We start from the raw sequence: 26032 nt of genomic DNA, 5'->3' as shown, positions 1-26032 counted from the left end.
GCCCTACAAACACCCATCCAGCCTGCAGCTGAAAATATCAGCTGTAGACAGTCATGAGCTTCTTACCATATAACTGACTAATGAAAACTTTCTGTTGCATCTTAAGATTTGTTTGTGAGTTTGTCAAGCCAAATATTCTAGGCTAATGCATTTAACAGAAGAGAAAAGATCTTTTGGCATCATAGAACCATAGAATAGTTAGGGTTGGAAAGGACCTTAAGATCATCTAGTTCCAACCCCCCTGCCATGTGGGGCATACTACTCATGATACTCCAGGCCAGAGCTTTCAGATGAAGAATTTTTGCTATTACAGAAAGGCCCCTTAAAAATTGCACTTCAATCTGTCTGTCAACAAAACTGGCCCAGACTTGCTCCATTTACAAATGAAAAGGATTTTCTCAAACTGTCAATCCCATAAGCTTACCCTGAGCCTGGAAGCTCCTTTCTTTCTGTTCTGAGCTTTTAGTTCTGCCGTGCATCATCACCCCTTTTTTAAGGCATTCTTCAGCCAGAGGCCAAGCAATCATTTTCTAACAATATATAAAGGAGAAGGCAGTCCGGTTTGTTCTCCCACAGCTGCATTGTCCTCACGAGGTACGCTGCAGTAAAGTAGCTGCTGCTCAAAGATATCTAGAGACATCACAGTTTCCTATTTATATACTTCTTTGACTGTATTCTCACTCCTGCATTAACTGGCCTGTGCTCTGATATGAGACTTCCCCAGATTTTGGCTAAGGGTTCTCTGTCTCTTATAAAAGTGTTTATGAAGTCACTTAACAGCTGAAGAAACAAGGAGCCATATTCTTCACTCTGTGACTAATAAAGGTATCAGCAGGACTTTTTCACACATTTATATTTATAATTGTAGAATGCCCAAAGCTCAGGGAAAATGTTCATGGTTCATAGGGAAAGGCAGCAGTATCACCAAAGATGTCCACAAAGCTCTCTTCCAGAACAGACAAGGCAGTAGATTATCTCTCCACTGGTCAGCTGTTTGTATGTGCAGGGTTGCACAAACTTCATGCAGAATCATGCAGTCTCCCCAGTTCCAGGTTTATACCCTGTTGGAGAGGGACACAACATACAAGCAAGCTGAAGGAAGATGGACAGCAGTGGACCAGATTGTCACTGTTAATGTCAGGCTGGAAATAAGAATTTGAGGCTTTCGGTTTGTTAACACAGCACTTTCCCAAGCCTCTGGCCCAGTGCAAATTTGCTTCTGTCAACTGCCTGTCAGATCAGTGGCCTCCCCTGAGGCTTCACAGATAATTGAGGGGATCTGGATTTACGGTATCCACAGCTCTTCTCCCTGTTGAGATAAAGCTTCATGGGGTGGGCTTGACGGCACAGAGGCTAAGAAACTGCAGAATATATCACAAATCCCCATCCCCATAAAACCTGGCTCCAAACATTTTGTCTTGCCTTAGGCTCCAAAAGAGCTGCTCCTCACTCTGTTGTTTATTGCTCCATAATCTGGCATGTGAGATAATGTGCCTCTCTCTTGCTCAACAGTAATTTACATGCTTCTAACAAGTGTCTCTGGTTTCCCAAGGGAATGCTCCGATGAGAACTGAATGATCTCTGCATCCTTCCCACACTGGCTGCTCACACCCCTCTCTGCTGCACTAGCTGCAGCAGTGCGGGGGAGCCTGGCAGCAGCTTTGTGACACCCCAGGAGAGCACAGCCTGTGGGCTTTGCTTCTCCTTTTGGCCTGCCTTGAACTTCCTTCCCTTTTGCATCTTACTGTTGAACTAATACTAGGGCACTCAGAATGATAGGACTGCAGTTCTTTCCTGAAAGCTGTGATTTCACATGCATGTGTTCTGTGGCCAAGACCCTCAGTGTGTGTGGCACATGAAATTCACACTGAAAATATACCAAGAATGATCTTAAACTTTAATCATTTCAGGGTTCCCTTTAGTGCCAGCATCTATTCACGCTATTGCAAGAGCCAGATACTTCAATGACAAGTGAGTAGTATGTCTGCTTTTGAAAGAACTTAGCATTATTTGTGTAATGAATTTGATTTGAGTTAAAAATAAATTTTAATGGTATATTTCCCCTCCAGCTGCTGGATGAGTGTTGACACACACTTGCTCTATATTGTTCATGGACCTGTAATGGCAGCTTTATTGGTAAGAATATTATTTTCTATCAACAGTTTAATAATTATTTTAGGAATGCTGCTAACCTGTACAGAAGATAAGATCCTGCACTTCAAGTATTTTGGTCAAAACCTGAAAGTACCTAGAGATTTTCTGTACTTGGTATTACAGATGCATGATACCTTTCAAAGCCAACTGCTGTAAGGAGACCTCCCAGTAAAAAATCAGATTTTAAGGCAAACAGGATCAATAACTGCTTTTGAAAATCAGAGAGGTCACTTAAGCGTAACTTGTGACAAATGTACTGCCTTTATATGACATCAGTGAGACATTTAGGTATGCCTTAGCTGGAGTGAACTGAGTGCAGGCTGGTTGCTCAGCACAAGTTTTACTGGCCATTGAACTGGTGTGGCCTAAGGGTATGAAGATACACTAGTCCAGAGAAGGGACTGAGCTGGACTATCTCAGTGGAAGGACAAGATGCAAAGTGCAGCTCAGCAATGTGTGTGCATATAGCACCTTGTGCCAGTGGTGCTGTTTTACACAGTAACCGTGACCTTCCTGAAACATGCAGAAAGGGTTTTATTTGACCCAAGCCATCCTCAGTGTGTCACACAAGATATGCTTTCAGCTTTTGAGCTGTCTCTAGCTTGCAAACATCTGCATGGATGTACCTGCAGTAATTACCTTGGAGATCAAACAGTAGGGTAGTGAATACTGGGAACACCATCTAATAGCTGAAAAACCTGAATATGTTTCTACCCTTTCTTGAGAAGCAGTCTTGCACATCAGCGGCGTGAAGAAACCCATTCCTCCCTGCCACATAGATAGTCTGCTGTTCCCATCAAATTATATCTATTGTGGGCTTACTGGTTCAATCTTGATTACTTTTGCTGTTATAATGCCTACTAACTTCTAGGAGAGGCTGTTCAACCTTTGTTTTTACCACCGTGCTCCAAGTCTGTAAAACTTAGCCACAAAGAAAAAAGAAGGGACTGGTTTTATGGAAAAAGAGCACTCTTTAACTGTTCTAAAAATAAGACATTATAATTTCTGGCCTGTGCTTATGCCATTTCCAGTATTACTTTTCTTGTGAAGATGTCAATGTCTACAGAATGTTGTCAATGATTTGCTACAAAAAAAAACCAGTGACAGACTGACTCAGAAGAGCTGAGGGTTTTTACCTTTTTAAAGTCTCTTTTCTACTTTACAGTTATCTCCATAAATTCTGAAAGTGAAGGTTAAGCAGAGTAGGTGAAGTCAAAGTAGGATAGAGAATAAGGTTTAGATTTAATGCTGAATGGGACCCCAGAAGTCATTTATAAGTCCTTTTTTTTCCAGTAGAGCACAAATGTAGAACAGTTGAAGTTCTTTCAGTAGTTAAGTGATGAAATGCTTTACCAAAGCTTCATTATTTATGTTTTATTATTCTGAAAGATTCAACTGAAATTTCTCATATATCTATGGAATTTGGGCATTGACATTCTTCAGAGAAACCATGTGTCCCTATAGGTCCCATACCCCCAAAGTCATGCTGGGATTTGTCTCACCTGACTACAGACATCTTCAGTCTTATTGAGGCAAGATACCTGAGTGACTTTCAGACTCAGAAGAGAGACATGGTTACTCCTAGGAGACAATTTATTCATTCATTTAAACTTTAGACATAAAAATGAGATAAATTGTTCTCTGGAAATCCTAAATTTGCCCACATCAGTGTCAAAACAGTCAATGCTTCCTAGAACCAACCCCTGCCTGCCTGAAACATCCCTTTAGGTTTCTTAAGGGAAGCATACAGAATCACAGAATCCCAAGGGTTGGAAGGGACCTCGAAAGATCATCTAGTCCAACCCCCCTGCAAGAGCAGGGTAACCTAGAGTACATCACACAGGAACTTGTCCAGGCGGGCCTTGAATATCTCCAACGTACAAGACTCCACAACCTCCCTGGGCAACCTGTTCCAGTGCTCTGTCACTCTTACAGTAAAGAAGTTCTTCCTGATGTTAACGCGGAACCTACAGAGGAGCTTAACACCTCCTTTCTGAAAACATTCAAGGTACTTCCCAAGGCCAGACTCCCAAGGTGCTGCTCATTTTGAGCTTCGATAAAACTAGAAAGTTACATTTTACTGCCTTTTATGTGCTCTGCATTTTTATTTTGAATGCCTGTTTAATGTTAATGCTTTCACTTATAATGGCTTTGCTTTTGCAGGTCAATTTTTTCTTTTTGCTTAACATTGTCCGAGTTTTGGTGACAAAGCTAAGAGATACCCACCGTGCTGAGTCCAACATGTACATGAAAGCTGTCAGAGCCACTTTAATCCTGGTGCCCTTGCTAGGAATTCAGTTTGTTATTATTCCCTGGAGACCTGAAAACCGACTCGCTGGAGAAATATATGATTATATCATGCATATATTAATGCATTACCAGGTATGTTATACAGTAGTAACTTCAACTTAGGTTAGGTGCTTGCTTTAGCCAAAAATGCTGTTGTCAGTTGTTTTGCACTGAAACTGAGCATGACTGTGGTTTTGAGGTTGTTTTCCAACCACTTTCACATTATTGCATTATCTGCCTTTGCAGGACTAGCAGCACTGCATAAAGCACAATGACAGGGGAAACAATGAAAAAGTAGCAAAATTATCTGATGACACAATCTGTAAACTGATGAGAGAAAACTCAGATCAGAGGGCTTTTGTGTTCCAATGTGGTTTCTGTTCAAGTGCTCAAAGTGACTGAAACTGGTGCTGTGAGATTAATACTAAAATTAGCTGTGTATACAGACTGTTGTACAGAGGGAATGCCAACACAGAAGAAAAGACATACAACGAAGCTTCATTTAGGAGTTAAAATTACATTATTAGGCAGTTTAAATTAAAATATAAGCCTGGCATTTTGATTTCATAAGTCTGTTGAAAATATAGCATCATTCATTGTTATTATCTGATTTACTAACTGTAATATATCCAGTCTATACTGACTAGGAAAAGCAGATTTCTAATGCTTTTGTGAATAGTGGTCAACATGGATGAGTTCAGTGACCCATTTATTGTTTCTTTTCATACTGAAACTAAATGCAGAAATTATTTTAATGTTGTAGTAAGAAAGCAGCTTAAAAAAAATAGTGCTGCTTTTTCTTTAAGTGAAGTGATAAGGCTGCCAAAATCTGGCCATCCTGTTATCTTAGATGGGCTTGTTGCCCTTATCCATTCAGAACTGTGTGTGTGCATAGAATAACTAAAGTTATAGGTCTATTTTTACAGTACATGCCATCTTGTACTTCAGTTCTGCGTAAAAAAAAATAAATCTGTTTCTTCTGTTGTTACCTGCATCATCACTTCTTTGGTCTCAAGAGCTATAAAGGAATATCTCCAAATAACTTTTCTGTTGACAGCTTGCTCAGAGTTTAGTGAGTTAAGATAAGACCAAGTGTTACAGTAATCATTTTACTCTTAAAACATCTTTCAAATCATGTGAGGTTGTCAGATAATTACAATAAGAATGTTAATTATCTTAATTAACAGTCCTAATTATGACCATTGTGCAATAGGAAGTCACCAAGCAAAATTAAAATAGAACCATAAACAAAGCCAAAGTATTGTGTAATTGTTGTACTGATGGATGGGATCAGGTGAGGGATCAAAGGAGACAATTTCATCTCCAATTGATTCCTTCAGCCCTTGTCTCAGTCAGCAGGAGTGGTTGTCTTTCCATGCCTTGTTAACCCCAATTGCCCCTTGCTGATACATTTTGTTTCATTTCAGCAGCAGGGGTCGTGCTGGGGGCACCATTATGGGCACATGGTGGGGGCTGCCCATGCCCCATTGCCACTGTGCCCAAAGAGGCCACTAGGCATGCCAAGGGAAACAGACCACCCAGGGCTGTTCCCAGACCAGAACAGCAAGCAATGCAGACCTCAAAGAGCTCTTGACACCTCTGCAATATAATCTCAGCGTGCTTCCCTACAGCATGTACAGGTTGACCTTTCAGAAGGGCTATTGAGTTGTCCTGCTAACGGCAGCCAAATATGACTCTCCCTTTTCTACTCAGAGCAGGTTTTAAATGGTATTTTAAACCAGACTTCGTTAATCCTTTCCCAAACATTTCTTGTATGCATATTTAAGATAGCCAGCTACATAATAACTCCTCTGGTGCTAATTTTCTTCTAAGACTGATTATGTAATTAGCAGATATTGTATTAGCTTGTGTAATGGCTTTATTTCCCCACTAGCTATTTCTCTCATAAACCACAGCACAGCCTGCCTCTCCATCAGCTAACTGCAGTCTGTCAGTTTTTGCATCCTGTGGCATGGCTTCGTGGGTGCAATTATGTTTTTTGGTGGAAAATATAATACATTCTCTGCTTTTTGTACTAGCTAAACAATTAATATTTTATAAAACAGTGAGACAGTTTTTCAACAGCACATCACTGCTTTAAGTGAACATGATGGTTTGATATATCAGTTACATTGTCCATGTATACAGAAATAGTACAAGCAAGCACTGCCGTGTATTGTAAAAATAAGGATAGAAAATGATGAATGAGACTTTGTTCCCACAAGAAACTGTGTAATGATACAGTGTTCCCAGTTGAAAAACAACATGTTGAGATATTATGTGCTAGGTTTCCTCTGCTGAAGTCACTTCTGAATAACAGGAACCAGTCTGGGTTGGGATTGTCCTGCTCTAGTATCAATCTAGTATCAATTGTCCTGCAATAGTATCAATCAGTGCACACTATTTTAAGCAGGCAGGATTTTTTTGAATATGACTGTATGTCTACATCCCCTGTTCCATTTCCTTTCGGAGAGGGCCCATTACTCTTAGTCTGTCTTTTGTTTGCTACATACCTATAGAAGCCCTTCCTGTTATTTTTGACAGCCCTGGCCAGACTCAATTCTAACTGGGCCTTAGCTTTCCTGACCTGGTCCTTAGCTTCCTGGACAATGTCCCTATATTCCTCCCAGGCCACCTGTCCTCACATCCACCTCCTATAGGCTTCCTTTTTCTTTCTGAGTTTTCTCAGCAGCTGCTTATCCATCCATGGAGGTTTCCTGGCACTCCTTTGACCCTGACCCATATGCTCTCTATTGGCTCATCATCTGTCCCCAGACAGAGTTCCATACTCTCTAGCATATAATTGACATTAAATAGCTGTACCCCCTCCCATCTGCCTGTCCTGTCTTTCCTAAAGAGCCTATAACCTTCCATTCCAACACTCCAGTCATAAAATTAAATGCATCCTCTGTGATGTCAAACCAAACAGAAACACTTTCTGTGCAAAGCTGAAATCACAGGGCTGCTTTTGAAAACGTGTTTGGTTTGTTGGTTTTTGGGTTTTTTTTACTTACTGTTCTATTTTTTTTCTTTGCATTATTACTAATTTCAGAACTTTCTAATATCTTGAGCCAATAAAAATTGGGAAAAACTTTTTTTGAAAGATGGATATTATAAAGTGTCAATTTTTTGTATGAAAAAATCATGGACAAAATTACAGTAATGAAACCTCCAGCAGAGAGTAGGAGAAGCAGCAAAATGTGAGATCTGGTTCATGGGATGTCTCCATCATTTTGCAGCAGCTAGGCTGCCATCTTCAGCACTCTTGTGACAATCTCCCCACCTTAGTAGCAGCAGAAACTGCAGACATGTTCTTTGCTTTGCTTATTTCTTTTAACATAAATGAACACTTTATAACAGAGTCATTTGCCTCAGACACCATATGAATGTCCTGTGAATTAAGAGGATGAGGAGCACAGGTCTGTTTTTCTTAAGGCTCTTTATCTTTGCTGAAATGAGAGAGATGGGAATGGGAAGTACTTCTAGGAAAAACCTTGGCCACACTTTTTACCTTTTTTTTTTTTTTGCTGTCCATTCAGATCCAGAGGTGAGAAGAGAATGGACATGGACCAAAGCCCACACAGAGAATCACAAACTGATTTTTTATAGCATAGCCACCTGTATAATTACATGTACCATCATCTTCTACCATTACTAATGGAAATACCATCCAACTAAAGCCTAAACAGCAGCACGGTGTGTAATTAGGGCAGAAACTAATGCCATGGACTTTGGAATATCAGGAATAAGCATGTCTATATATAAATTCTTGGTTTATGGAGACATAAGCTAGAAGAAAAACAAGTGAGGTATCAAAAACCTGCATAATTTTGCAGTGTCTGCATAAGTGTTCACTTGCTTAAGTTGTTTTCTTTTCTTTTTAACCTGAGTAAATTATCAGAACTTCTCTTCGAGGTGCATGTCTTCTAGGAGAGTAAGATAGAAATTAAATACCTGTTAAGCAAAGAATGTCCTTGGGCATAGGCACCTTGACACAGGGAAAAAAACTCACTATGGCGCCAGTAAGGTACATGAAGGTCTGAGAGACACTGACTCTGGACAATCCCTAAGGCATGATTTGGATGAAAGCCGCATTCATCTGGTCTTCACATAGTTCCAGAAATAAATATGTTTCAGAAGAAGTCATTGAAGGCCTTAATATTACAAAAAATGTATTCTTCATTTCTGCCTTTAGTACCACAGCCAAAATTATCCTGCTGGCAGCAATGTGTCACAGGTTAGTTTAACAACTCCACACAGTGGCAGAGATAATTGACCTGGAGATCTCATCCTCAATAGGAATTGCGCACTGAGCAAAAAAAAACAACAGCGGTTAGAGATAATATGGAAGATATATGTCAAAGAGATACAAGAAGTAACCTGTAGGCCTTACATGAAATAACCTACATCCAGTCTTTCACATGTTTTAATAGATCCATTATAGAATTACCATCATCCTAAGCCTTCCTGGCACTGAAAATACAAAGCTGGTGTCTGTTACTGATACCTCTATAGCTTTACAGCTGAAGATACCAGTAGTACTGAGCCATGGGCAAAACTTTATGATAAAAAGGAAATATAAATAATAGAAATAGAGATGGAAGAGGCCAGAAGGCTGTTGCTGGTGCAAGAGCAATGAGACATATATAAGACAAACTGGAGAAAATAATTTCTTCAGCCCAAGATGTACCATCTACATGGTCTCAAAATAACAAGGAGCTAGATGTGTTCTCAACTCACTCCAGAGCAGAAGAGCAATTAAAAGGGATACAAGGCATCGCCACGGCTTCCTCTTTAGCTTTTCTGTCTGAAGCTGGCTCGAAAAAATGCCAGTTAAGGGAACAAGACTCTACAAGAGAAGACAAGTAGAGCAATTGCAGGGTGCAGAAGAGGAATTCAAATATTATACAGGAACTGAAATGGAAAATGCTTTCACTTCAATAGTTCAGGTTCAATTTCTGCCTTTAGGTGAACTGCAGTTCCAAAATTCCCCCTCAGCACTCTTGCTGAAGAACAGACTTAAAAAAATTTCTCCGCTTCTTCCTCTCCTCCTGCTGTCTTTCATGTCTGCCTCATGTAGACTGTCCACTGAGTGTCCCTGCTCCCAGAGGAGATCAAGATTCACTTCATTTGCTAGCTGACTGCTGTTAATAAAAACACACTTTGGCAAACTAGTGAAGACCCCTGCTGCAGCCATGTACCATGCAGCTCAAAACAACAGATGTTTTGCAAGACTCTGCAAATTACTGTAGTGTGTGCAGGACAAGAGAAAAATCAATATAGGCTACTGGGAAGTGACGCATTTGCTCTCCTTGCATAATTTTTCCATTTAGGAGTCTGTGGTCTGACAAAATCCTGCTTTAGAGGTGTAAGGTTTTGGTTGACTTCTTTGTGGTGTTTCTCAAATCAGAGCTTATGGACAATCTGTTGTGCATTGCCTGTTGTATACTGGGATTTGAGGGTTTTGAGAATACTCACTGTTTTACCAAAGCATGAAAAGAAACTTTCTCTTTTCTCACTAAGTCTACCCTTCCTCCTCCTCACACATGCTTTTCTGTGTTGATATTTGAAGTCGTGTCAAGTTACAAATTCTCTGGTAGAAAAAAAATTTTGGAGTAAAATAATTGCCAAAATTGCAGTGGTTAGCACCTCTTCAAACCAGCCTGTGTATCTCTAATATGTAGTTTGTTAAAACAGTTATTTCTTACCCTTCTTTTGTGGTCCAAAATACGCATTTGAGAGTCCAAGACATTTTACAAAGCATTAGCTACAATTTAACTGGCAATGAGTTAAAAGAGGGTTTATAAAAAAGATACAGCTGTAAAGCCCTTCAGAGCAGCCCTTGGGAACACAAGCTATTGTACTGCAGTTTTCCTCTCCATTTCACAAACTGCTGTACACTTAGTTTATAATAACTGCTCTAAGTAATTTAAAATTGAGAAATTTGGCTCCCAGTGGTGCTATGTAAAGAGCAAGTGTGGTCAGTATGCGGACCAGCATAACTACATGTTTCTGAGTGGCAGGCTCTGTGTGCAAGAATTTTCTCTTACTAATTACACACTCCCACCTTGTGTTTCTAACTTCACCCTGTTTAATCTCGTAGCAGTAGTAAAATGTTATCTGAACAACCATGGCAATAATTAAATTAATTTTAAGCCATTCAGGGCTCAGCTGTGATCTACAATTTCTCTTCTCTATTTTCTGTGCCACCCTCAACCACCACCTTCTAACTCAACTGTTGTGTTTTGTTTCATTTTTTCCTTTTTCTAACCACTTATACTTCTTTTCACACATCCTCTCCATCCATCATGATGCCACACATACAAATTCATTTATCCTGACATACAGTTCAATTTAAAGCCTTCCTGGTGCAGAAGGATTATCTTTGGCCAAGAACTTTTAACTGGGTAACTGCACTCTGGCAGCATATAGGACACAAGTCCTCTGCCATCTTTTCAGCAAAGTCAGTGCAGTGCAGTACTCCACTCTAAGCAAAATATAGACCTACATTACATACAGTTTAATTTTCCTTTTCTAGGCCACTTGTACAAATGTAACTTCATAACCAAAATAGATAATCTATAAATGCTAGTGTGATGGTTTAAGCCCAGCTGGTAACTCAGCACCACACAGCCACTCTGGGATGGGGAGGAGAATCAAAAGACTGTAAATCCCACGGGTTGAGATAGGAACAGTCCAGTAACTGAAGTATAATATAAAACTTCTTCTTCTACTACTACTACTACTAATAATAATAATGGAAATAACAAGGGAAGAAAATAGAAAACTCAAAGGGAAAAGGGAAAAAAACAATAAACACAAGTGATGCACAAAACAATTGCTCACCACCCACTGACCCATACCTAGCCCAGCCCAAGCAGTGACTGATCCTTTCAGGGTGACTCATCCCAGTTTATATACTGGGCATGATGTGCTGTGGTATGGAATACCCTTTTGGCAAGTTTGGGTCAGGTGTCTGTCTCTGCTCCCTCCCAGCTTCTTGTGCCTCTCCTCACTGGCAGATCATGAGAGACTGAAGAGTCCTTGATCGGGGTAGGTGCTATTTGACAACAACTGAAATATCTGTGTGTTATCATCATTGTTTTCAGACTAAAGTCAAATGCAGCACTGTACCGGCTACTAGGAAGGAGAAAAGAAATCACTGTTACAGCTGAAACCAGGACAGCTAGTAATATAGAAGAAAATGTTAAGATATGTTGAAAGACAAAAATCAATGTAATAAGATAACCGTGAAAGAGGGGGAGGTTAAGTGAAGGATCTGAGAGGCAGAGGAAGTGGACTAATGCTTTTATCTTGTATCCATCAAGTCCAAATTTCCAAACACCAAAAAAAATTTTGTATATTCTGATCTCTAAACTCTTTTCTTTTACTTTCTCTTAGGGCTTACTTGTGGCAACTATATTCTGCTTCTTCAATGGTGAGGTAAGCATGTGAAATATAGCAAATGAACAGAACTTGAAAAATAGTCACAGTAGGGTTCATTAATCATACCACACTGTAAACTTTGAAACCACATGTCACTTTTTACTCTCTATAAGCAAGCAGCAGCATGCATTTTTGAAAGATCTCTGCAGAGTGAGACTTGAGCCTCTCTGAGCAGATGAATCAGGAGTGCTACCATTACCCAAAAGAGGGACAGGCATGATATTCTTCCCCTATCACCTGCTATTTAGAGGCAGACATCTAAGCAAAAAAGAATGCTCTGCTTCCGTTTCTGCCCCAGAATAGTGGGAAGGACCAGGATGCCCCATAAGAAGTAGTGGGGATCTTCAGGGCATGTCCTAGAGAGCCCTGTGCTGCCTTTAGCATCAGAGCCATGGCAGATGCTATCCCCTGTAGCGCTGTCAGAATAGAGGAGCCTGAAGGAGTATGATTACTCTCACTCCTTTGAGGATTAGCCTTTTTAAGGTCAGTGTTTTTCACATAGTAATTGAGAAATAAAAACACTTGAGGTGAAGATGTCTCCCATTCTCTCACAGATGGATCAATATTGTATATACCTGCAGCTGGATTTAGGTCCACTTCACTACCTTTTTTTTTGGGTTGTTGTTTTTTTTTAACTAAAAAAAAGGCAGATTAAAATATGTCAAGAACCATTTAAATTCCTGCAGTGAGCCATTACCCAAAGATGGTTACCAGAAAAATGTTTTTCAATATATCAGGAGCACTCAGCTGTAGCAAAATAAAACACCGCCTATCTTAGCCAAGCTAGGAAGTCCTTTAAAAAGTAAATTTTGAATCAGAGCAGCTGAATTAGATATGGAGCAAACTTTGTGATGTAACACTCAGTATGTCAATTTAAAGAGATATTTGTACTCCTGTTTATCCCCAGATTCTAAGTAAGGATGTGACTTGAAGCAAATTATGTTATTGATAGGGTGCTACTGGCTGCTTTGCTAACTTTCAGTATGGCAGAGAGTATTAAATTCTGCCACCACTTGTCAGCAACACTGTACCTTTCCCTCTGGCTAGCTACCTTCATAAACATACAGAGAAATGCAACAGTAGAAAAGATTAGAGGCCTCCCTCTATAATTCTGTAGCATGGCTTCTCAGGAGACATACAAAAGAATGACAAAGCATGAGCAGCTAATGACACCAGAGCCTAACATCAAATGATAGCTGTAAAGATCGTTCTGCAGAAGTTCATGGTTTCATGGACCCAGTTAAACAAAGCTGGGGAGATGTACAACTCTTTTCCTATCACATTTCTGTTCCCAGAATCTGCAGGCTACTAACACTTTTCTCCTTCTTCTCTACTCTCATCCCTTTCTGGCACAGTCCAATCTCCATGCCCTGGAAACACAGAAAGATTACCAGTTCTCCCTTGTAGGGAGGACCTGGCACTGAGAAAAAAGGCACCAGCCAGGTAGTTTCTGAAACACCCTTTCCTCATAGTAATGACTGCATAGATATGTGCAGGCAGTGCTCTAGTGTGTTCTCACTTGCCTCCAAATGATGTGTTACTCAAAAATCATGGTCTTCAACATTGTCTTCTTCCTTCTTAGTTTTCCCCAGCATCACCTTACTTTTTTTTCAGATTAGATTTTGAAAAACAAATTTACTTAGTATTTGGTAGATGTAGTGTAAAAAGGTCAATGACTCCATAATTCTCCAACTCTAATTAGAACATATGGATTTGTGCCGAGATTACAGGCTGTGGCAATGTTAAAAATGAGGAAAGTCTGCAAGAAAATGCACTGAAAACATGATGTATCTTAAAGGCTGTTTCTTTCTTAGAGACGTTTCATCTGATAGCTCTAATTCCAAAGTATTTTTGGCAATGCCAGTGTCAGAAAAACATATCCACATTTACAACTCCAGGAATACAATTTTCAAGTTATGCAATAATGAATATATCTGGAACATCTGTTTGTCAGCATCATTGTAGACCATACATGTATTTTAATTAAAAATTAGATTGCAGGGTATGGATGAATTTACCTGTCATATGAACTAATCTATAGAATGCAAGGCAGAAAACTAAAAGCCACATTCCAGGAAGGAATATTAGTCTAAAACAAATACACAGTTCTTTTTTTGTTCACTAAGTATTACATTTAATTTAGAATTCAGAATAAATGTATTTTTATTAAGAAAATACACCACATTCATACATGATATTCAGATGTCCAACCTCAGAGACACACTGCAATTTGTGGACTTCTGCATTGACTGAACTGCTTTCAGGAAGCAGCTATTGCAGCCAGTCGTTCCTTATGTAGACTGAAGATGCATGGTCTAGATCCAAATCCTAAAAAAACCCAGCAATAGTCACCAAACCCCTAGTTGCTTCTGAAAGCCTTTTTGACACATCTGGCAGCCCACAGCAAAAAGGCCTCTTCCTTGTGAAAGGCTCTTATCTGAACATCCACTTTGGATAGATAAATTGTCAGCGAGCCATCACTGAGGGGACACATCTGGAAAGGATGATGCCAAAATGAAATAAAAATTAATGTGATATTGAAATGTTGCTTCCAGTTTTGTACTCTATTGCTTCCATAAGTAATCACATGGATGGCTTACCTACCTCCAAGTAGCTCCAGACTGCATCTAGGATTAATGACTCCTTTTAGGATTAATGATTGAGCAGCTATCAGAAAACATTCATCAGTGTTGGGCAGTAAGAACAAACAGCCATGGAGATTCAGGTTTCCAGGCATGTTGAGAGTGACTTTTAGTGGTGCTTGGGTACTTTTCACCATTACATCCATTTTCAGAATTATTGTATCTGCTTCAGATTTGCAGACTGACTAACATGGTCAGTGGTAGGGATGCTAAGAAACCCACTTGTTATTTTCTTATAGGTAGACAGAGAGTCAAAGATGACACCTCTCTAGTATGGACTCAAGACAATTTGGTGCTACTTGCATCAGCACATTACCAGTAAACATCAAGCAAGTTTATGAACTACACTAGCTGTGCTAGAGTAGCATTTATTCCTGCAATTACACAGTGTGTAGATATATAAGGCACAAAACCTATAGAAGAACAGCAACAGACTAATGATGGTATTAGGTCCTTCCACAAAGGGAGTGCTGGTCTGAGTTTGGTTGCCCAAGAAAACTAAACTGAGGTTAACTTCCCCCAGTCTTGCTGTGTGCAGTAAGACATAGACCACAGCCACAGTCTGGTCTTCAGTCATAGCAGGAGATTGTTTCCAAGCTGCTGTGTACATCTGCTGCCATAGAGCTCAAAATTGGTGCTCATGAGAAAATTCCTTGTGGGGCAAGGAGATTAATTTTAGTACCACAGGAGCCTGGATACTCTGGGATTTACTTTTTCCTACTGGAATATTTAACTTTAAGGCTGAAATACATGAAGTTTAGCCAGGACAAACAACGCTAAACTCAGTACCACCTGACAGTGTTTTGTGTTATATTCATTGCCTACTACCTCACCTACCTCACTTTAGTGCCATGAGCCCATCCATAGAAAGAAATGTAAAAATAGTAATAAAAAGCTGTGCTGATACCTGCATTCAAGTGGAAGAATACATAAACAATGGGTTTGCATGTGACTTAAAATTACTTATTTTCTTGTGCATTTACATATATAAATCTCAGTGTCCAGCAGCACTGTAGGTTCTGTCCAACAACAACAGTGTTGTACAGATGATACGAGGTCTCTGCAATAGTCTGTTCACCAGACCATATTTCCAGGCCTGAAATTGTTTCTAGACTTCAAGGCTGGCCAGCAAAATGGAAAGTCTGTTTGGAAAAAAACCCCAGCCATATATCTTGTGTGCCAAAGAGGCATGAATGGCTAATAGGGAATAGAAAAATCTTTAAAATCCTGAAAGACAGAGCAAATAAACTCAGGCTTTTCATTTCTTTTGACTTTGCTTTCTTTCATCTGCTATCAGAGCAGAAAGCATGGCAGGCATCACTCTGCCCCTCCCAGTCCCCAGGATCCTCTTTGGTCGTTAATGTATTATAGCCATGCATGTGATTTTCAGTAATGCTGCTTACACATTTAAAATCTATGCATGACCAGTTTTAGTTGGCACTGAATTATGATCATCTGAGATCCTTGGAATTGTGGCAGAAATCTAGATTAACACGTTGTTTTGCTCAAGTGCAGCAGCTTGTACTATCCATTATCCATTTGTGGCCAGATTCGTGCATGGGCCAGCAGTTCAACAGAGAATAAAAACACAGCTGCTTTGACCTTGTGCTCCCACTGTTCTGTGGAGCCTTTTAAACCTTCATGATGGCACTTCTAATTGTGGGATGAACTGGAAGGGGTGTGCCTGTTCTCTCCTTGACCATACATACAGTTTAAGTGTCATTCCCTTCTGAGAAGAAAACTATAAGCTCCTCATGGCAGGCTTGTTAAGACTCAGTACTTTGTTCTTTTCTCTTCAGTTAAACATGTTATCTCCACACATATGGTTGCCCTGGTGGTCCAGTTCAAATGAGAGCAGCTTGAGAACTCAGAAGGAGCTCATCATCTTCACAGCAGCTTTTCTTCCCATGCAAGAGTCATCAAAGCTTTGAGGTCTATGCAAGGGGCAGGAGAAGAGGGATAGGAGAGGAACAGGGAGGCTATAAAAGCATGTTCTTGCCATCTTCACTAAAGATCCTGAGATAAATCTGAATGGATGATCTGCTGTGAAATGAAAACACATTCAATACTTAGGGACAGAAGAGGCCAGAGGTTTGTGGCTAGAGGTGCTAAAGACCCCAGTGGTGGTGGTGAAGAGATGGCTACAGGTTTGCAGAGCAGCTCTGCACACTCAAGATTTCTGCTTTATCCTCACTGTGTCCAGCGTTAGTTACAGTGTGAGTGCCAGCATACCTGAATATGCAGTCAGAGCAGGGATTCTTATTCCCTGGAAGGATTCAATAGATCAAGTAATCTTCTAGTGCCATATATATACCATCACTCTTAATGTAAATGTTGAATAAAATATTTTTATTCCTAGAATGTTAATGCCCAAAGCTTGAGATTCTGTGTGATGCAGAGGGCTAGGACCAATGCTACTTTTTTTTGCCAGCACATAATCTACTCTTAAATTACCTGAACAAAACCTCTGTTTAGCTGTACTAATCCTCCAACTCTTTCTAAAAAGGTGCTCCTGGAAAGCTCTTGAAGTGTACTTGCCATTCATGACCACTTGTGCTCAAGGTTAAGTTTCTTCCGGGATCACAATGCATTTGCCATTCCAGGAGCAAGGATCCAACTGCAGCATCAGATAGGTTTTAATCCACATCCTTCCTTCCTTTTCCCTCTTCTACCATAGCATTCTACTGTATTTCCCTGTAGCAATCTGTTCCACATTTACCTCTTGTGGGAACAGATCACCTATAGCCTCTTCATAAGCAGCAACTGCAGAAACTGTGATTGCTACTATACGTAGGGTAAGCAGTGAGGGAGTTAAGGCTGAGACCTGAGCAACTGCCAATGGAACTGGAACTGGGAGCAGAGGAGAGGAGAGGGATAGATTGAACCTGATGAAATTAGACCTAAATTCTTTCATTTCGTTTCTTTTCCTCTCCTTTCCTCTCCTTTCCTCTCCTCTCCTTTCCTCTCCTTTCCTCTCCTCTCCTCTCCTCTCCTCTCCTCTCCTCTCCTCTCCTCTCCTCTCCTCTCCTCTTCTCTCCTCTCCTTTTTCTTTTCCTTTCCTTTCCTTTCCTTTCCTTTCCTTTCCTTTCCTTTCCTTTCCTTTCCTTTCCTTTCTTTCTTTTTTTCCTTCAACATATTTTAGAATGTCTCATTATAGGGATTCAGATTATGCCTATGTGTTTCTTTAACAGGTACAAGGAGCTTTGAAGAGGCAGTGGACACAGTACAAAACTCAGTGGGGCCAAAGGCGCCGAGAACACTGTTCCACGCGATCTACCTCCTACACTGCCACATCAATCACAGAGGTCCCTGTCTACTTGTACCATCATGATTCCAACAATGAACAGTTAAATGGAAGATACATAGAGGACTCTGAACTTGTTGCATTAAAATCTGGGGAGACATCTGCCTAGTTCAGCACCAGCCATTGCAAATACATCATTTCACATTCTACTTGTGAACAAAGTGGGGACAAGGGTGGGAGTGTGCAAATCCAAGCCACTGTGTGTTGGAAGGGCAAGACCAGGTGAAAACACATGGTTGTCAAACCACATCAGCCTCTGACAGCAATGGCGCAGAGGGAGTCTGATGCAGACCTGGGAACAGCATTTCTTCCTGTGCACTTCAGCAGGGAGTGAGCATGGACTTACTATCCAGGCTATGTAATCTTCACGTTTCCTGATACCAGCCATGGGAAGTGTCATATAGTAAACAGTAGTAAGTGCCAGGTAGCCCATAATAAATTGGAAAGAAAGAATCAGTACGAGGCAATTGGAACCTTTCAGTATTTTTTGCTTTCAGTACTTTCCTTTAACACTAGATTTTGAACTATCAAGATGTAACTGGCTTGCAGTTCTTTATTTTCCCCCTTCTAATAAGCTCAATGACTGCTTAAAAGATTTTGTACATTGCAAGACAAATCAAACATACAAACAGAAAAAGAGTCTCTCCAAAGTATTCATATCTTGATCTTCAAGGGATGCCCAAATTATTGCCATCCCTACAGGATACCCCAAAATATTATCATCCCATTAGCAGGTGAATAAAGCAAAGGAAGGTGAAACTGTCATTGCATACCAAGATCTCAAACACCCTCAGAGAAACAGATCAGTTCTTTAGGCTACATCACACAAGTCCCGAAGGCATCTCAAGATAGGTTTTGTTTAACAATACTGGTAGATCAAGAATTTTTATTTATAGGAAAAAATTTTCAGCCTATCACTCTTCCCAGGAATTCGTCTTTAAGGCACAATTCTTTCACTCTGAATAAGCTGGGAAATTTGTTTGGAAATCATTATTTTCCTTAATAATCATTCTGAGGTGAATGCAAAATGGGTTCTTGTCTCTTATAAAATTATGACCATAGCAGTAAAGGATCCCAGGTAAGAAATGGCAAATTAATGTCTTATCTCGGGAAGTATCTGGTTTTAGAATCTGGTTCAGAGTGCCTAATCTTGAACTAGTCCTGCCATAAACATTGATTATCTATTTCAGAGTCTTCTGAAATTAGCAGACAAATCCCCATTGACTTAGATGAGCAGTGAACAACTCTCTTCAGTGTTCAGGAATGAGTTATGCAATACAGTTCAGTGTTGATCTTAAAAACAGGAAACAATTTCATCCCTGGTGATTTGAAACCATTTTTACATATTGTGTTCAGCCAGGCTCAGCTTTTCCTTCTCTGACACAGCTAGACCCTAAGATTTACTCCTCATTTGTAAATTTTAAGTGGAGGTCTTCTGTACATGTCTATCTACACGAGTCACCATCTCACTGGAGAAGTTCCTGTTGGGAATGAGTTTGTGAGGAATAAGCATACACCCAGCACTACGAATGTACTACAGCTGAATCCTCACTATCTGTACATGAGGCAATGCCTTGCAGGGAAGGGGTTTGCTCCTCTTGTGCCACCAGCACATGCATACAGCCACTGTGCACTACTAAAACCTCCTCTCAAGTGTGAGGGGTGAGCTGCCAGCACCATGACTGTAGAACAAGAGAGGAGCTGGGGAACAGGAACTGACTGACCACCAACATTGCAGATCATCCCATGATTAATTCAGTGGAACATTTACAGGAATGTGCTATTGTGTGCATTTGTTCAAGCCACATACCTGTTTTTCAGACTTCAAGGAATATGAAGGTGGTTATTTTTTCAGACAACAGTATTTCACATATTGCTATTTCTACTTTTACCTGTGAACAATGGGAAGTAGAGGATTTAGTTATTAACGAAAATAAAGTGAATCTGCCATGAATGCTGTATTTCTGAATAGCTTTGGGGCACACTGCACTTCCCAGGACTGCTGAAGAAGGCATTCCTAGTTTCTAAAGACACAAATGAGCTGATGGTAAAAGAAGCGTGCATAATATGGAGTTCAATAATGAACATGTTGATTTTAATAATGTACATGTTTACAACATGGAAGTGCAATTTGTTTCACAGTCTGTTATGTTCATATGGATGTACAAAATGGAAATGCTTTGCCATTGTAGTGGTTGTTTTCTTTCTTCACTAATGATATTTCCTTGCTCTGTTAGTAGAATGCTTTGAAAAGCGGAATTCAGGATCTGGGGTTTAAGAACTCGATCTGAGCTTCAAGTATGGAAACGCTGTGTGATTACGTCAGTCTTTATGGCAGCTTTGGTTTCAGTGGAGGGATGATGATTTGCAGCCATGCAAATCTGGTCTACCACACATACTGAGTTTAGGGTTGGCATCACCCTCGGGCTTTGCAGGAAAGACTGTGATTTAGAGGTACTTACTGAGTAATTTCTAATCAGAATATTTTCGGATGGAAATTTTTTCTTCACCTCAAGATGGTTTGAAATATTGTCATTATATGCATAAGGTAAATTTCACTTCTCTGCTTTATAAATAGTACCATACACTAGTGACAGTAATATTAGGAATGTGCATATGACCTCAGTAATTGCCATATCTTGACAGTAGGGTGTTTTGTCTCTAATACATTTCACGGGAACAGCAGAAATGCATAATTAAAGTATCAGTGTATCAAAAAGTAAGAAATGATCTGACATTTGAATTGTGGATTCAAGGTGTATTTTAAGAGGAAATTATATGTTTCCTCTCAAACACCACACACAACACATGAAAACCCAGTTTAATGAACATTTGCTCTGGCAGAAGGGTTTGTGTGTTGCTTTGTATGAGCAACTAAATCTATGAGGTAGATGCTGGTTGTTATTCTTTCCTAGGTACAGAAACACAGAACAAATTAAAAGACTTATTGTGTCATGGGATGCTGAAATTAAGATTTGGGGTTTTATTTGATTTACTTAATAAATACACTTTAGCTGAAATAAAATAGCAACAAAGGTAGAACAGACTATTTTCTCTGTACTTAAATTCTTAGCAATAGCACTACCTTAGATATTTGCCAGTATCGCCATTACAAAGGGCTCATGTAGCAAAATAATTTTGTTTTGGGATAAAATCAGCCATACAAATGTGGTGATTTTTTGTCCTCTTTTCCCAAATCCACCTCCATACTTTGCCAATCTCAATAAACAAAATCTGAGCCTTTTTTCAAAGATGCAAATCCTAAACACTAACAATGTGATGATATCTGCTTTTCCAGTGCTTGGACTTTTAAAAGTCAGATACTTTTTAGCTAAATCTGCGCAGTTAATTGACTGCTGCTTAAAAATGTGTGCATTTGTAACCTAAATGTCATTTGCATCAAAATAGTAGTTGATCTCAAGCCACTGAGACTCTGCAGGGTGTGAGCATGCTCTCTCTGCCCTTTGGCACCACAGGAGACCTGAGTTCTACCAGGTGCAATCTGGACCCACTACTAGCTACATGGGAGAAGAAAAAAAAAAAACAACCAAAAAACCCCAAAACCCAAAGAAAGAAGAAGAGAGTTTGCAGATAATGGTAGTGGCCAACTGTGAATTTTGAGTTCCTGGGGCAGCTGGGTCATTACAATGTACCATGGTATTTGCTCCAGGACCACTCACTTCAGAGGGACTTGGCAAAAAGAAAGCTTGAGTCCTACAGAGCAAATGTCATAGGCCAGCAGTAAGGGAAAGTCAGACCTCCAGCTTAAACACCACCTCAGGAGGAAGAACATGTCCTTAGTCAACTAATATAGTGAAACTGAAGTCCCTGGCCAATCCTGAGATTTAGGATGGTGCCAGAGTTACGCTGCTTTGACACCTGTAGTTCTGTGGCAGCTGCAGTAACTAAGGTACTTGTAAGGTTTAAGTTCAAAGTATTCTTATCATGACCTGCATATGTTTCTGTGCAACACAGAACCTTGCAGGTACTTCCAGATGAATCACAAATCTGTATTTAAGCACCCCTTTATTAAGTACTCGGAGCATCACTGTGAAAATTAGAGAAAGTATTTCTCAGTGTCTCAAGTATAGATCAGCATGCTCCTCTCAACCTAGCAAAAGACAACTGATTTACCTAGTAAAATTAAGGGGCGAGAAGGTTGTTGTTACTGAGCATTTCATACTGATGCAGGTAAATGAAGCATCACAGTAAGATGACTAACCAGGTTGTTGTATGTGTCTTCATGAAACAAAAATAGTCATAGACAGCATTAGTGATGATTTAGGCCTTGCTCATCTGACTTGGCAGAGGGACCATTTAGATGCCTGTCAAACTCCTGTCAAGACTTACTTTCTATTACTTTATAGCACCAAGATGGGCACTGTGTTTTGCTGGGGCACGAAGGTAATTAACTCTCATTATAGGCCATTAGACATTTTCTTCATAACCTAATTTCAGGATCTCACAAATTTATTTAAAACAAACAAACAAAATACAGAGACAAAAACAAAACAAAAACCCAACAACTGTCTTCAGTCAGTTTTTAAAGGACATCACATGTCTGCAGTGATTTTAAGAACCTGGTTTCTTTTCTCTCAGTGCAAGCAAATGCAGCTTTGAGAAGTGACAACAGCAGATTACTTCATGTAATGTGTGATATGCAGTGGTGTGACTAGATGCAACACCTCCAATACCACATGCTGGTGATGTTTGCATCACAGTTTGCATAAATATGGTCAAGTGGATGCAACTCCTTCCCTCATCTGCTCTGCATTTCTTTCTCTCCACCTCAATACCACTGCCACAGGAAGTGTAATTCCCCAGTCTGTGCATCCTACATATTTTCAAGAGGAACATTTCTCCTTTACAATTTGCACCTTACGTTGACTTGCTGTTGATCCAGGATGTACTCTTGGACTGCAAAGTGAACATTTTAATACAAAGTAGTTTATAGAATTCAGGTGCTTGGCCCACATTGTTTGTTTTGGGTTTTCTTAAAAAAAGATCCCACTGGAATGATGGAAATGGTAGGTGTAGGTTTCAAACTAAATTGGGGGTAAAAGTCTGAACGCACAGATCAAGTATCTTTAGAAGAAGAATAACATCACCTTTCCCTTTTTGACAGAATCTTGTCTGTCATCTAAAAAAACCAACATCTGAAAATCTCTGGAGAAGTTGAATGTTAAATAAAAGGTACAAAAATGCAACCTGGAAATTCTAGGTAGCATACATATGTATGTATATATATGTAAATATATACATATGTATACATACATATATACGCATGTGTGTATATAAAAATACATTACTACAAGAACTGTGTTAAGATAGAGATTGACCCATAGTCCCCCCAAAATGCACAAAGCATTAGTCATGAGTGGGAGAGACTGTGGGGCAGAGAAGGTCTGTAATGTGCAGTAACTACTTTAATGCTTTCTGGGGACCCCATATGGAGAACAGGCAACCAAGATCACCCATCTGCCCACTCCTGCACCAGATGGGTCCATAATGGGACCACTGGGCCAAGATACATCAGTTGTGCTGTTATTTCTCAGCTTGCTAAAACAATGCCGAGCTGATGAAAGGGGCTGATCAGGAGGTGAGCAGAAATAATCTCTTTCCCAGCTGCATGTCTGCACTCCAACAGGTAGACTCATTTATGTCACCAGCATAAGATTCTGTGGACCATGTTGTGGAGAAGACTGAACTGAGACAAGACAGCTCCTTTGTATGGAAAACTTGATTTCACTGTACCCTGTGTTAACACAGCAGGAAGTCTCACTGATTTCAGCAGTGTGGCTAAGGGCATGATTTCTCCTTTTCTGATTTTAGAGCTTATCTAAGTATCCAGAAAACATTGAAAGCACTTGATGGAATAGAGTCTCACCTTCATATTTAACATGAAACATCCCAATTCATGAGTATTGTGCCTCATACAGGCTGCTTAAGGTAACAAGATACTGTTTTTATATTTCTCTGGTTTTGTAGAGATTTAGTCTCTATCAGCCCCATGTTTATACACGTTACATGCATTTGACAAACTTCACAAATTACTTAGCTCTTGATGTTTTTCATTGTTATATTTATAGGCAATAAGATGGTGGTTTTACACTAAATGCTTAGCATATAACAGCTTCCAGAAGATCAAAATCAAAAAGATATAAAAGGCCTTCCAAGTCCATTCTGACCACACAGAAAAACCTGAATTATGGAAACCTCTTTTATCATACTAGTCTACTTTATCTCCTAGATAATGCTTTTAGTTTTGAACAAACAAGATCAACATATTTCAAGGCAGAGGGTGGCACAAGGCTGATCACCAGAATGTGGCATGGATAGGTGCTCCTGAGAGATGACTGGTATACAAGGAGACACAGGGCACTTCCCACTATTCATTGCCAGGGGATGAAATTCTCCATGCAAGCATGTTTCTAATGAATAAGCCCTTTATGGATAAATACAATCACAATTAACATCTCTTCTGAGAAGGGGCTGGGAGAGAGTTCTGTGAAATTTAAACAATCTGTGAAATAAAATCCATGGAGAAAGAAGCCACATATCTAATTCAGAGAAAGCACCACCAGTATAGGATTCCACGGGGAAGAAAGCTTCATAGAATAGCTGCCTAGAATGAGTGTTGCTCTACAAATGGTCAGATCCCATATTCTCCTCACTGCAGATTGTGTAGGTAGGTTTATCAAGTTCATGCCCACTACAAATGCACAGGAAATAGCTGAAGAAAAAATTTTGCTTATTGAATTATATTATACTACAGGCTTTCTTATTTTATGATCTTTTTTATTTTCTTTGGGTATATAGCAAATATTTGATTCCCAAGGACTTAGCCTCCATGCTCACAAACAGCTCTGCAGCAGCAGAAGAGAGATGCTACTCCAGCAAGGGCTGTAGCTTTGAACAGGCAGCAATTCAGAGCCTTCAGAGAATTATGGTATATCCAACACAAAGCAGATACAGCCTGTACTGCAGCCTTCACTTTTGAAAGGAAGGCGTGAAAAGATTTTTCGTTTCATTCTCTGTGGTAGAATTTCTTCCTTATGGCAGACTCCTTGGGACGCCAGAGTTAGTAAGGATATGACAGGACAATGGATCACTCCACATGTGACATCACCTACTGCAATGTGTTTTTATGCTATAAAATACCCTGATGAGTTTCTACACCAAAATATGTGTATTTCTGATGGTAAACCGATTGTGCTGTTGTGCTGTGTACTGTACATAAGCTGAACCTTGCTGTAAATAATTCCCCACGTGTAGAAAAACTTCTTTCAAAGAAGTACAGACCAAAACCGTGAGTGAAGTCTTGACCTTACTGAAATCAAAAGCATCAGCTGCTTCAGTTCTGTAGGAATCAGATTCTTGTCCTTTAAACACCTGCTTTTGACAGTGTTAATGGCTGCAGATAGATCAAGAAGGGATGCTTGGTACTGCCCCTGAGACACCCACTCACCCACTGCCCCCACAGAGGCTGCAAACATGTGTGAGCTGCTGCTGTCTTTTCAGGTCATTGCCCCAGAGAACTGGGGAGATTGCTCAGAGAGCAACTGGGGAGGAAACAAGGCAGAAATTAAACCTTGCTTTGACATTTCCTATTGCAGCAGATACAGGAAGATGGAGCCCTGGAGAGGGGTTTCAGATATCCTGGAGAGCTTGGTCTGCTCTAGCCCTTGCATCAGGCGATGTGTAGGATCCATGCTGAGCTGGGTGCCAGTCAATTGCCCTTTCTTAGTTTATTTTACATGTTGCACAGGAGTGGTTTACATGCAATTTCTTTGGTGTGGGAAATTCGGGAAATTTTGGCTTGGTGAGAGGCTTCTATTTTTGGAACTAAAGAAAAGTTGAACTTCTGGAATATCTTCTTCTCATAAAGTAATCAGATATAAGTGAATACCAAACCACTGGTTCCTAAACAGCTGAATAACTCCCACCCCATCAGGAACCTTCTTAAATTCTGTGACAAACCGAGCTAGGAGCTCATAGCATAATAGCATTAAAGCTCACAGAAATATCTATTAAACTCAAGCAAAAACCTGCATCTGAGACACTGGACTCCATGAACTGGGCAGACGTACATTTGGGTTATGTCCCTGCCACAGACTTACTGTGTGGTCCTGAGAAAATGTGCTAGCCTCACTGAATCCATTGAAACTACCATTGATAGATTTAGGCTCCTGCGCTC

At 40.0% G+C, this 26032-nt stretch overlaps 1 protein-coding gene across 1 annotated transcript in view; it reads left to right on the top strand.

Moving 5' to 3' along the window:
• The window catches only part of CALCR (calcitonin receptor), a 164528-nt gene extending 146584 nt beyond the window's left edge, over positions 1–17944 (top strand). Inside the window, 5 exon segments of the mRNA XM_034060559.1 lie at positions 1911–1971; positions 2070–2136; positions 4318–4536; positions 11845–11886; positions 17723–17944. Of these exon segments, the coding sequence (XP_033916450.1) occupies positions 1911–1971; positions 2070–2136; positions 4318–4536; positions 11845–11886; positions 17723–17944 (611 nt within the window).
• The last annotated feature ends 8088 nt before the right edge of the window (positions 17945–26032 follow it).

Source organism: Melopsittacus undulatus, chromosome 1 (assembly GCF_012275295.1).
Source record: "Melopsittacus undulatus isolate bMelUnd1 chromosome 1, bMelUnd1.mat.Z, whole genome shotgun sequence".
NCBI classification, from domain to species: Eukaryota; Metazoa; Chordata; class Aves; order Psittaciformes; family Psittaculidae; genus Melopsittacus; species Melopsittacus undulatus.
The sequence above is the reverse complement of the archived record's forward strand: the minus strand, read 5'-3'. Positions and strand labels throughout refer to the sequence as shown.